Source organism: Mustela putorius, unplaced genomic scaffold (assembly GCF_011764305.1).
Source record: "Mustela putorius furo isolate JIRA1106 unplaced genomic scaffold, ASM1176430v1.1 tig00000129_pilon_pilon_pilon, whole genome shotgun sequence".
NCBI classification, from domain to species: domain Eukaryota; kingdom Metazoa; phylum Chordata; class Mammalia; order Carnivora; family Mustelidae; genus Mustela; species Mustela putorius.
Genome location: NW_025421290.1, coordinates 42,031,104 through 42,043,451, shown reverse-complemented (window position 1 = coordinate 42,043,451; position 12,348 = coordinate 42,031,104). Strand labels below are relative to the sequence as shown.

Sequence of the window (12,348 nt, the reverse complement as noted above, 5' to 3'; positions counted from 1 at the left end):
CCAAGATTCCCCTCACAGCCGCACACCCCTTCTACTTCTCTTGGCCCCATTTACCGCTTCACCAGGAACATCAGAGGGGAGGGGCATAGGGCTGGGAGAGGGTACAGGGGGCTCTGAAGGTCCAAATCCGTGGCCTGTGCAAAAGTCACCTATGAGAAGAGACTGAATCGTCTGGGCGGTGCTGTTCTCAGTGCCCCGTGCCGGAAGTGCCCCTGTAGTCCACGGGGGGGAGGGGTGCGTGGGGGGCTGTGGGGGGGGTGCGGGAGGGGCACCAGGGAACCTCCTCACCCACCTCCTTTTTCCTGCACCATAGACATAGCTTTTATTTTTTTTACGTACAGAAATTCCCCAGAAAGAGCCAGTTCCCTGGATAAACTGTTTAATTAAAAAGAGGTTGGAAAGGATAAGCTTACAAAGTACAGGGCAAACCAGAGGTCATTGTTGTAACAGTTTTATTCAAGTCTGTGTGTGCTCTGGTGGCGGGACCAGGCTGAATCAGCATTACACTGTAATACGGTAAGAGGTTTAGCCATTGAACCAAGCCTGCTTGGCATCCCTAGTTAACAACTTACAGTACCTTGAAAAAAAAAAAAAAGCCAAAGAAAAGAACCTGGTAAGTTTCCTTCTGGGCTTTTCTAGTCTTAAATATTGTTGACAAATTACAATAACTTAAATCCCAAAGCAAAATGGGAATTCAAGGACACAGGGTCAGGACGTGTGGACAAGACACTGGAGCCTAGGGATGAAAACGAATAGCTAATTCCAGAGAAACAAAACGAACACAAATGTGAACTTTCACTTTTTTCACCTAGACTCAAAGGCTCGAACAGGGAGGAAAGTCCCAAAGAAGGCATTTCTGCAAACCAAGTAAAACCCATCACCAACCTCTTTCCTTAATCCTCCAGAAAATTCAGTTTAAATGTGTGTGCAAGCATGTGAGTGTGCGAGTATGTGTGTGTTTAGGGTGGACAGTGAGAAGACTCAGAGGAGAAAGAGGACGAGTTCGTCACCTCCCTTCTTTGCTACAGCTGGGGACCGAGGGCGTGTAACTCACTGCAAGGGCTTTTCTCTGGTCTCACTGCAGCAGGGACCGAGGGACCCAGAGCAAGGCTACAGGCGGGGAATGCAGGGAGCCACAGGCAGGAAGCATCAGGAAGGCCAGTCCTCCTGGCTCTAAGTTAAGGAAGGAGCCCAACCTTCAGAACGACTATCCCTAGGGCTCCCTGAGCAGCCTGAGGGGAGTGGTGCTTCCAGGGCCCAAGACAGGAAAAGAACAAAGGAGGGAGTTGCTGCCGGTGTCTCCCCCGGACGAATGGGAAATAGTCATTAGGTGGAGAGGCTGATGAGAGGCTCCCCCGGCCTGCACAGCCAACCAGACGCCCAGAGCGGGGTCAGCTTAACTAGGAACCTAAATCCCGGGACTTCGCTTCATTAGCCAGGACTCGGGTCTCTGCGTCCTGCCTTCAACACCAGTGCCCACGAAGGCGAGCACCCGGGGCGCCAGGCAGTGGAGGAGCTAGGGACCGAGGACTCCCAGCATGGCAGCGCGTTTTCCTTTTTAGTGTGGATTTTCACTAATCTGAATGCCTGACCTAAGAAAGCAAGGATTCGTCTGAAAGAAGAGAGCATTTGGGATTGTGTTGTAATAAAAGTAGCCTGACAAGAACTCATCCCCAGGCCTGAAGCCAAGGAGAGAGGCAGGTGGCCCAGTATGCTGAACCAAAGGGAACTGCCAAGATTCGACTGGTTTTGACCTACAACCACACACACACGTGCACGCACACACACGTGCACACACACACGCACACACACACGCACGCACATATTTTCTCCGCAAAGAGAAGCGATCCAGCAAGGGGAGGCTCATCCGTGCTGGACCCTGGGTTCCAGGATCACATATTTTGAAGTTAAAGGGCTTTTTCGTGCTTCGGGTAGGGAAGGTAGCATCCCGCTTAGTTCGCGGTTGGGCTCGGAGGTCCAGAAAGGGGAAGAAACATTTGCAACTCCACACAGCTAGTACGGAGACCGCTCAGGTCAGCATTAGTCTGCCACTTCTGCCACGACGGTCACCTGGGACCACAACGTGCTGTGGGCTGCTCTCACCTCTGATCCAGGGCACCACAGACTCCGGCAGAGCTTTCTGGAAAAGCCTGGCACTACAGCAAGGACATCTGCTTCTTCCCCCAAATCCTTCAAGAGGCAACGGAGTCTTTCTCACCTGCCTGAGTCAAAAGCACAGGCTAATTAAACACGGGAGAAAAGGTCAAGGCTCCCTGAAGCATCCCCTTCACAGCTGTCCGGACTTCAGAGTCCGCTGCTCTCTGCTTTTGTGAAACGTGTGCTGGAGAGTTAGCAATGCTCGGCGCTGTCTCCCGCTTGCAGCGGGACGGAGGGAGGAGGGGGCCTCCACTTTGGGAACTGAGGAGCAAGAGCGTGGACCATAAGCCACACCTGGGTGCCCTTGGGGTGTCTTGTCGTGTCCCTGAGCAACCGTGGCCGGAGGGAATAGGGGCTTTGTAAAGAGCCTCACACCGGGACATGGATCTTAAGGGCCGGCGGACCTTCTCACAAATTTTCTTCCAGGAACTGGTCTGATTTCAGTCTCTGAACAAAGCAGACTCTGGGAATGACGCCTAAAAAAATGTGAGACCCCAAACTGTCATTCTGACGCTGCCTCCAGCCTCCCCATCTCCTCGGTCCTTCTTCCTAAGATGGTGACAGTGAGGACAAGCAGGACAAGTGAAGTGGGGGGGGGGGGGAGTAGAAAGGGCGCTTACAAACACCAGGTGCCACATAAATGCAGAAGAACACACGCCTGACCATGGCCCCCAGACTAAGCCAACTCCAAAGCACTACTCTTCCAGAAACCAAAGGAACAGGAGGCAAGTCCCTCAGAGGCAGAAGTGATGAGAACCACACTGCTGACGCCAGCAGTCCGTCCCGATGGTCGGCAGGGAGCGGTGGGCTTCGCTGACCAGCTGGGATACGTGTCCTCAAAGCCTCGTCACAGAAGCGGGTAACGGTGGCTTTTACAGGAAGGGAATGTGAGAGGAGCAAAAGACCAAGCCCAAGGCCAGAGAGCAAAGCAGAAAGCGGGAGAGAGACACCTCGCTCAGGGCTCAAGAGCTCGGTGCCCAACTCAGCAGCCAGCCCAAGCAGCTTTTCAATTTCTCTTCCCTTGAATGTCTTCCTCCTGAAGCGCTTCCTCTTCTGTACCAGCAAGTGCATCAGGAGGACAATGATGCAAGTGTGTAGAGGCCGGGAGGAAAGGTTAGCATCATTCCGACTGGACCCTTGTGAGCTATCGTCACCATCACCCCTGGACCCAGGGGTACTACAGGATGCGAGGTGAAGACCACCTCCAGAGCCTCTCAGAAATAACACTTGGGGACAATGGGGACATCCACTCAGGCCCTGGCAGTGGCCTGGATCCCCAAGGGGGCAAATAGAGGATAATCCTGTTTAGAATCCGTGGAAGGATCTGGGGAGGAGGAGCAGAGAGCAGGACCTGCTTCCCGCATTCTAGGTAGTGAGCACCTGCCAAGAGCAGAGGGTAAGTGTTCCTGAGGAAAGAGAAGGAAAGAGAACGGGAGATGCTGGCTAATGCCACGGCCGGGGCTGACCCCAGCTTCAAGGCCTGCTCCTAACCGCGGCCACAGAGGCTGGGGAGCCGAGGTGGACAGAAAGCAACTCAAACCCATTACTACACAGGATCCTTATTCAACCGAGCCTTGCCTCACAGAGAGAGAGAGTGTGTGTGGGCAGCAGGCAAGGGCCCATCAGAGACAGGGTTTGGAGGAGCTGAGAAGGAACTCCTCTGTCTCCCCGGACATGCCCCCCGAAGCCGCTTCAGACTAAACCTGCTTCTGCCTCTCACACGTGCAATTCTACCCTCAGCGGACCCAGGCGTCCCCTGTCTTCCTTCTGGGCGGGGAGTAAGAAACAGGTTCCACCTCTCACTCAAAGCCAAGTGGCCACCATTCAGCCGGCACTGCAACAGTCACGCTACCACTCCCAAAGGAGTTGGCTGCCACCCCAAGAAACAACGAAAAGTAGAGAACGGTCAGTTGCCAGTTGCCTCACCGTGCAGAGCAGCCAGAGCCAGAGGGTTTGGATCTTGCTGTAGGCTGTGCCCCACTGAGGGGCCATTCAGTGGAGCCAAGGGTTTGCAAATGCGTTAGTGACCTAGGACTTAGTTAGTGACTTAGGGGCTATGGAGAGTCCCGGGGAAGGGCAAGGAAGAGACCACCTGCGGCCCTCTCCCCATCAAGAACAAAGGGGAGTCACTTGGTGGGCTGGAACTGTGGAGAGGTTTCACATTTTTTCCCCTTCTGGCCAAGGGGTGGGGGGGGGCATGGGGGCAAAAATGGTCTCTCACAGTCTTCGCTGCACAAAGAAGAGATGACACAGGACAGCCAAGTCCCGGGGCAACACACCGAGGGCGCCTCCCACCCGAGATGAGGTGGCACCCTTGAGCCAGAGCACCACTGAGCTCACCAAACAAGGAGCCATTTGGAAGCTAAGGTCACCCCTTCCTTCACTCCCAGGTTGGGACTTTATCAGTTACAGGGAGAGACGGAGCAGGGACCAAAGTCATCACCTGAGCCAGCTTTGTTGCTCCCCTGCTCCCCCCACTTCCTGGCCCCCAGGCAGCAAACACAGGAAGCCCACGGGCTGTCCGGCAGCATCTCCAGGGAACTGTTCTGTGAGAGAGGACAGTGAAGCAACGTTTGGAGAGTCTGGAGGGGAGAGGGGCATGACCTAAGGCTCTGCTCCCCATCAAGTTCATGTGTGCGTCCCGCACAAGACAACTGTTCACAGTTGACACAGGAGGCCTCAGGGTAAGCGGAGAAGTGAAGGTACACAGGAGAAAGCTCTAGAAGCAACTCAACATTCAAGTCAAGGAAACGAACTCCAGGAAAGTAGGGGTTGGCCTCTGCACGGTCCAGAGCCCAGCATCGGGGCCACCTGTGTAGAGTGACAAGGGACCGTGGTCAGCCTGCGGAGCCCGGGGCTCGAAACTTGGGGCACAATATTAGGGGCTCACTGAGCACCTTACAAACATCATGGCCTCACCGTGTCCGTTTGCGGAAGGTACCACTAAGGCTCCGTTTTCCTTCAAGGGCATCCCGGAACGGACAGCCTGGCTGAGAAGATATCCCCCCAGTGCCGGCTCCCAGCGTCCAGGAGCCCCCGCTCTGCCCCCACCAATAAGCTCTTCTGGAGCGGCACAAAGTCTCTACCAACCACACACACAACCCAAAGTCCACTGATCCCAGGACGGGAGGAAAGGTCAAGGGACGGGCGGGCGTCACACATAAAGGTCAAACAACAAAATGGACAAGCGCAGGAACTTCGTCTCTGGCTTCAGAACTGGCACCGGTGAGTAAGTCTCCCAAGAAATGATCCCTGGGATGAGCATGTTTGGGGCAGAAACTGGTCTGGCCACGTCCAGACCCCAGGTAGGAGATGGATGCCATCAACGGTGCTGGTTTCTGCCCTTATTCGCATGTTTCCAAAAGGAACAAGGACAGACTCTGTGACCCTCTTGGCTGCCACTCAACTCTGGGCTTCCTAACTCCTCCCCCTCTCCCCAGTTCTCACTGAGGCAGGTCCCCTCACCCCTGCGAGGCTCAAATAAATGCAGGGAGGGGGCACCTGGAAGCACAGGCAGGTCAGCGCCAGGTCCGGCAACTCCTGTGCCCCACGCCAGGGCACCATGCCCTCGGTCCTCCGGCTGGCACATAAGGGCTGAGGACCCGGAAAAGCTCCTGTTTCACCCCAGCTGAGATGCGGATTCATGGGTGTTGGGGAAGGATGTGGAAGAGGAGCAAAAATCAATCACAGAACATCCAATACTGGTGTTTGGGAACTCAGGGCTAATACGAGGGCTCCAGGACAGGCTCTGGGCTTACCCAGGGGACTCAGGAGAGGGAGCAGCAGACAGATTTGGCTGAGTGACCCTGCAGGGACACCCGAAAGGCGAGGAAGACTGTGGAGGATGGGGGACATGCACGCACCCCTCTCTCCCCTACACAGCCAGAGCTGATGGCCACAGCCCCTTCCAGTGGACGTGGGTAGAAAGGCCCTACAGGGCAGGGGACCCTCTGAAGTGGCCCTGCTTCCACCCCTTCCATCGTCAAAGTGCATTATCAGTGCAAGAAGTAGGGCTGGATTTCAGGGGGGTCCAACTCTGAGAAAGGGCTGTGCCAACCAGCTCCCCTGATCTCCTCCGGCTTCCCCCTTGGCCGCCCCCAGCCCATGTGACGCTAAGACCAGAACTCTTGCTGAATCTCATAAGGGGCAGGCCTGTGTGTGTTCAGTTCGGCTCTGCACAGCGGCACGGTGCTGTCCTGACTCTGGCCCTCCGCGTCCAGATCCAGAAGCGTCCGCTCGGCGGGGGGCAGCGGCCCCGCCTGGAACGGCAGCAGGGCCGGAAGTCCAGGCCGTTCCTCCACAGTGCTGCTGCTGCTAGCAAAGCAGGAGTCCAGGTTGCTGGGCGTCTCCGTGCTGGAGCTGTTGGCTGGGGAGGCGCTACGGGCGTGGCTGGGGGACACAAACCACCAAGGGTCCAGCCGTTGCCGGTTGGCAGAAGGACGTGGCCGAGGCAGAAACTCCAGGGTCTTGGGTCTCTCCAAGGTGGAGTCCTGCTGTGTGTTCCAGCGTCTTGGGGTTGGGGGAAAGACCACATTGGGGTCTGGGAGACGGGGGAATTCACCTGGGTCTCGGCTGGGGCTGGGGGTTTTCAACATTCCTGGTCAAAGAGACAAAGGGAGAAGCATCAGATGACGACACCACATTCCTGGGCCGGCTAGACACCGGCTGGACACTCCTCCCTCCCCACAGCCGTCATAGCCTTAGTCACTTGGACTAACCCGAGTAACAGATAGTTAATGAACACCAGTGACCTGCCGGGCAGTGTGCTGGGAGGCACTGGGGATACAGTAGTGAACCAGAAGGCCGTGATCACTGTATCTGATTAGAACAGTAATCATGGGACATAAGGAGGTGACATCTGTAATGAAAGAGCTTAAGGCAGAACTATGCCCCATGGACCACCCTCTGTTGGCAAATAAAGGTTCAGTGTAACACAGTGTAACACAGCCACGTCTACGGCTCGCTCTCCCACTACAGCAGCAGCGTTGAGTGGTTACAACAAACACCACGGGACCCACAAAGCCTCAAATATTTACTCTCTCGCCCTTTACCAAGAAAGTTCGCTGACCCTGACTTAAGGAAAGATCTGCTTATTCTCAGTTGATTCGGTGAATAAACACGTGAGGCAGGAACAAATCAAGGTAACCAAACTCTACAGAGGAGGCATAAGGTCTCTCCCCAGAGAGGACACACATCTGCACAGCAAAAATAAAATCTAAAGAGGGGAGGGGGCAAGCAGAAGAGAAAGTAACTGTCGTTTACACTCAAGTATCACTCAAATCTCAGTCACCATCTCCTCAGCTTCTGCAGGGTGAGGGGGGTTTCAGAGTCAGATTCAGGTCCCCAGGGGGTCGGGGGCTGCTGGTGGGAACGACATGAGATTAGGCGGAGGAGGCGTGCACATGCCGGGCCCAGCGGTTCACCGGGATCCCTCTCCACGCCCAGGGAGTCAGCCACGAGTAAGGGATGACTGATGCAGGGCAGGACGCCCAGGAGGAAGCTTGCCTGTGAGCAAGACTGCACCAGCGCTGTAAAGGCAGGCTGGAGCCCAGCCACGTGGCACCAGGTGCCCCTCCTGGGGCAGCACGCCATTCCTTCCGGGAACTTCCGTCTCCCCTTCTGGGCACAAGCAGAGCTAGGCTCCAGCCCCACCCGTACCCTGCAAGCACCACACGGCGCACTGCAAGACGCAGGGCCTGAGTATCTCCTGGAGCCCCGGGTCTGATCCTGCCTAGAACCTTTCTGTCTCTCCTGCACGAGAGAGGGCAGCCGGCCGGGCCACCCCCCCACCAGCCAAGGGCAGCATGTCCTGGTGAGCGGGACAGAGGAGGAAGGACACCCATACGGCCACTCTTGGGGGGGGGGGCGGGGCACAGAGGCAGGAAAGAGGCAAGAGGAGGAGGGCCGGGCTCACCTGCTCCAGGGCTGGGGCTCAGCCCATTGCTGGAGGGGCTCCTGCTGGCGAGGAGAGCCGCTGGCTTGAGGGCCCCGTCGGAAGGAGTCCGCCGGTGGCCGCTGGGCTGCGCGGGGGCCGTGAGGGTGACGTGGGTGGGAGTCAGGGACTGGTTGGGGTCCCGCTTGAAGCGCTCCACGCGGACGTTGACCAGGGGGTTGCGGGTGCAGGGGCTCAGGGGCGGGGCCTCGGCCGGACTGACGGGCATCTCGTACACCACGATCTCGTCGCTGTCAGAGCGCAGCAGCGAGCGGGTGGAGTTGCACTCGGAGATGGACGAGAGCGACAGCAGCGTCAGGGAGGCGGAGGGGTCTCCCAGCAGCAGCGTGGGCTCCTCCTTCTTGAAGAGCTTCCGGGAGGGGGGGCTGGTGCTCCGACGAGGCCGGCTGGCCCTCTGGAAAAGACCCTCGCGCCTCTTCTTCTCCTCCCGGGCTGGGGGCTCGGGCTCCTCCGGGGGAAGCAGCTGGTACTTGCCGGCTTCCAGCAGGTCGAACCCCAGGCCCGTGGCTGCGAGAACAGCCCCACAGCCGAGCAGGGCCACCTCACAACGGCGGTGGTGGCCGCCGCCCCGCTTGAGGCTGTTGGTGGGCGTCAGCTGCGGGGTACTGGTGGCCGAATTGACCGGGGTGGGCTCCTCGTGGCCTGCATCACTGGAGGGGCCCTCTCCGTCCTCTCCACGAGGGAATGGGATACAGAGGTAGGACTGGTTGGGTGGATGCTGTAGACGACTCTCCCCGCTTCTGGGGCCTTCACTGTCCTCATCCTCTGTGCGAACGAGAGGAAGGAAGGGGACACAGGACACAGAGATGAAGCAGCAAGAGAATCTTGTCCTTCTCTCCTACCCCTGCCTCCTGGCCGAGCGTCAGGAATGCAAAGATTGAAGAGTCTAAGGCACCCGGCATTGAGCCCCAGGGTTTCAGCCCTCCACGCTCAACTGTGGCCAACCCGAGGAAATCACTCTCCATCCCACAGCCTCCTTTTCTGTTTTCTGAAGAAGTCATCTGCCACTTTTCTACTCCTTTCATAGGGACCCTCAGCACACGAGGTAGAGTGTGAGTGTCCTAGAATAGTGGGTAGAACAGAAACATTCCTCCTTTTTTTGCACCTTAAAATTGGAAGAGACCTTGAATTTCTGGGATGGCCTAGAGGCCGGTCCTTAGACCAGTGTCCTGCAATGGACCGGAATGCCCTCCACGGGTGAAGGTGCATCTACTGTATGAACTGACCCACTACGACCTTGGAAGTCTTCAGCGAGAACAGCACCTGCTGTCTGAGCAACAGCCTGGAGGAGACCTTACCCAAGCAACTGGAAAGCTTCCCTGGAGAAAGACCACAGTGTCCCCCGCCACCATCTCCTGGTTTGCAGACTCCCCATATTAAGATACAAAGGGAAGCGACCCAGCAAAGGGAAGTGCCTGATTCAAGGCCTCACCCTCTGCACTGCCCTAGGACACTAGACCTGGCTCCCTCGGATGGGAGGCCGCGGGCCCAGGGCAGCAGGAGGAAGAAACTGTGATTGGGGAAGGTTCAACGAAACAGGAGTAGAGCGAGCAAAGAGGGCAGGAGGTGGGGCCTGGGAGTCGGGGAAAGAGGAGACGCCCATGAAGGGGCACCAGGGCTCCTCAAACAGTCCCAGAAGCTTGACCAAAATTTCCCTGAGGGCACAGGGAGGGTCAGAACAAGGGCAGGGCTCACCCATCTCCATAAGGCTGGTGAACCCTGGCAGCGCTGGGCTACTCCTCGGGCCCTTCCCCAGGTTGGGGGCACTGGACGACCACTGTTTGTATCCATCTACCAGGGACTTGAGGCTGACGGGAGGAAACGAGGAGACTGTGAGAACTGGTTACTTCCCTTACTCGACCCGCACCTCCACGGGCCTGTGCAAATGTCTCTCCCTGGGAGCCTATTAATTCCACCAAAGCCCACGAGCCTTGGCGTACAGGCAACAAACCCCGAGTCCCCTCGCATCGCAAACGGAAGTACACATGCTCTCGGAAAAGAAAAGCAGGGCCGTGAACCCACCCCTCCACATGCTGCTATGGAGCGGGAGAAAGATCTAGCAGGCAGGCTGGCAAGAGGGCAGAAGAGCGCGGACTGCCCAGCACTGGCCCGGGTCTTGCCCGAGCCCATCTTCCACAAGAGGCCATCGCTCCGGGACACTGTCTACAGCACAGTGCTGACATCAGGGGACACTGCGATGCCAGGCAAGCCCCGGGCAGCCCCACGGATGGGCCAGCCTGCTCCACTCAGACCGTTTCTCCACTCCTTCCCGGCGAATGGCATGCTCAGGCAACTTTCAAAGCCAGACACTTTTATAAAAAACAAAAACCAGCCAACAAAGCTGCACCAACCCAGTGCACTTTGGGACAGACCTATGTGCAGAGTACATAATGCTGTACTGGAGCCCCTGGTTTGTCTGGGAACGGAGAGGAAAAGGGCAGGAGCTCACTTTCAGACCCTTGTGAGGAGCTCACACCTGCAAGCCAGTAACTCGGGGGACCCTGATGGGGGGACCCCTCCAGCCCCCTTATATGATGGGGGAATCAGAGGCCCAGAAGCACTGGTCTTTTCTCTAAAAGACAATAAAAAGGGAAGACTGAGGAAATCTGTGGGTTATTGTTACCTTGGAAATACCAGGATAATAATCAGCGGTGGCTCTCATTTTAGGATCAGAAAAAGCTACTCAGATTAAGCCCACTCTTCCCAGTCCATCCCGAGGGAAAGAGAAGGACCAACGTTTCCCCTCATTTCAGATCCGTTTCAAAGTGTTATCAGAAATACCAATGAATTCAAGTACATTCAGCCACCAGTGGTTTCTACTAAAATACACCGCCAGAGATAAGCATGCTACTCAACCCACAGCCTGGGACTTCTGACTGACAATCCTCTAGTATCTTCTGGGTTCAAGGGGATCCGGATTAGCAAAGTCAAAGCCAATGCTGAAGATGACAAACAGCCTTGTGTCATCCCCCTATAGCTAAGGGTGCGGGAAGAATCCCAACCATGGGGGCGGTCAGGGAAGGGAGGAACGGGAGAGTCAGACCAACACAGGAAGATCCCAGGGTGCACAGGGGTACTGCTTTAAAGGAAGAAAAAGTCAGCACAGCCTTGGCAATAACGAGGCTCGGTTCTACGGGGTGTGCCGTGAGAAGGAGGAAATGGAAGGGGAACTGTTACGAACACACTTGATGGAAGGGTGCAGAGGAGACTCACCCCAGGTGGAAATGTGGAGACTCTGATGGGGTACTTAAACCATTAGCTTTCTCACGTCTCTGAGGGGATCTTCAATGAATAAAGAAAATCAGTAGTGGGCGACAGTGGGTACATCCAACTCAGCCTCTCCCACATGGGAGCCCTCGAGGCTGGACTCGATCACGTGGCCAGCCGCCCTGCTCTTGCTTGCTCAGCACAGCCCACACCATGTGGGAATCTTAACGAGGTGGCCGTGCTCGAGCTGCCACAGGCCCAGGACCTCCCAATCTGTGGGGCAAAGGTCCCTGAGCCACCACAGCGTAACTGCGGAGACAGCATGAAGCCACATACCCAAGCTGTCTATGAGCAAGTATATGTTTCCTATAACATATATACTATTTTTTTTAAAAGGATGGAGATGCAAATTCACTTAACATTACTGAACTTAACATAACTTCTTGCTGTTACATATTTTCTTCCGTTGATAGGGACTAAAATTAGAAATACAGTCATACAGAGCCTCTCAAAAATTTCTGACATTTGATTTGAGAATGAACGGAATATACGTGATTTCTTGACTAGGAATTGAGAATCAATTATAAGTCTTATTTTGAACTGTTTTAACAGTTTTGAGGACAAATCTATGGAAGGGAGAAGAAATGCCAAAATAAATATTTTGGAATGTGAAATAAAGTTAATTTACCAGCAAGACAAAAAAATATATATATCTATAAATGAAACAGAACTATAGAAACTACTGGGATCCACAGCCAACCTGGGAAATCCTGTCAGGCAGGAATCAAACGAAAGTCAGAAATACCAAGGGATTCAGGGCGACTGAGTTTCTCAGACCCACCACAACCCTACTGGACCCCAGGGCTCAAGCGCAATCAGACTGTGGGGCTCTTGCCTCTACAGAAGCAACCGCAGCAGAACAATTTACCATTCCTAGAGGGCTCAGGCACTGAACTCTCAGCTTAGGCAGTTTGCCCTACATACCTAAAGTTTCCTGCCTGCCTGCCTGCCTGCCTTAGTTCCCTCCTTCT

General features: G+C 55.6%; 1 protein-coding gene across 2 annotated transcripts in view; it reads right to left on the bottom strand.

Annotated features, from left to right (window-relative positions):
* Positions 1-435: 435 nt before the first annotated feature.
* Positions 436-12,348, bottom strand: part of MAP3K9 (mitogen-activated protein kinase kinase kinase 9) — a 73,516-nt gene continuing 61,603 nt past the window's right edge. The window contains exons 9-12 of one of the 2 annotated variants that reach the window (XM_045072936.1): positions 11,324-11,392; positions 9,806-9,918; positions 8,072-8,875; positions 436-6,754 (exon numbers count right to left, since the gene is read on the bottom strand). In XM_045072936.1, coding sequence (XP_044928871.1) covers positions 6,270-6,754; positions 8,072-8,875; positions 9,806-9,918; positions 11,324-11,392 — 1,471 coding nt within the window. In that variant the 3' untranslated portion in view covers positions 436-6,269. The remainder of the gene's footprint in view (positions 6,755-8,071; positions 8,876-9,805; positions 9,919-11,323; positions 11,393-12,348) is intronic. The other variant, XM_045072943.1, reaches the window with a different exon arrangement.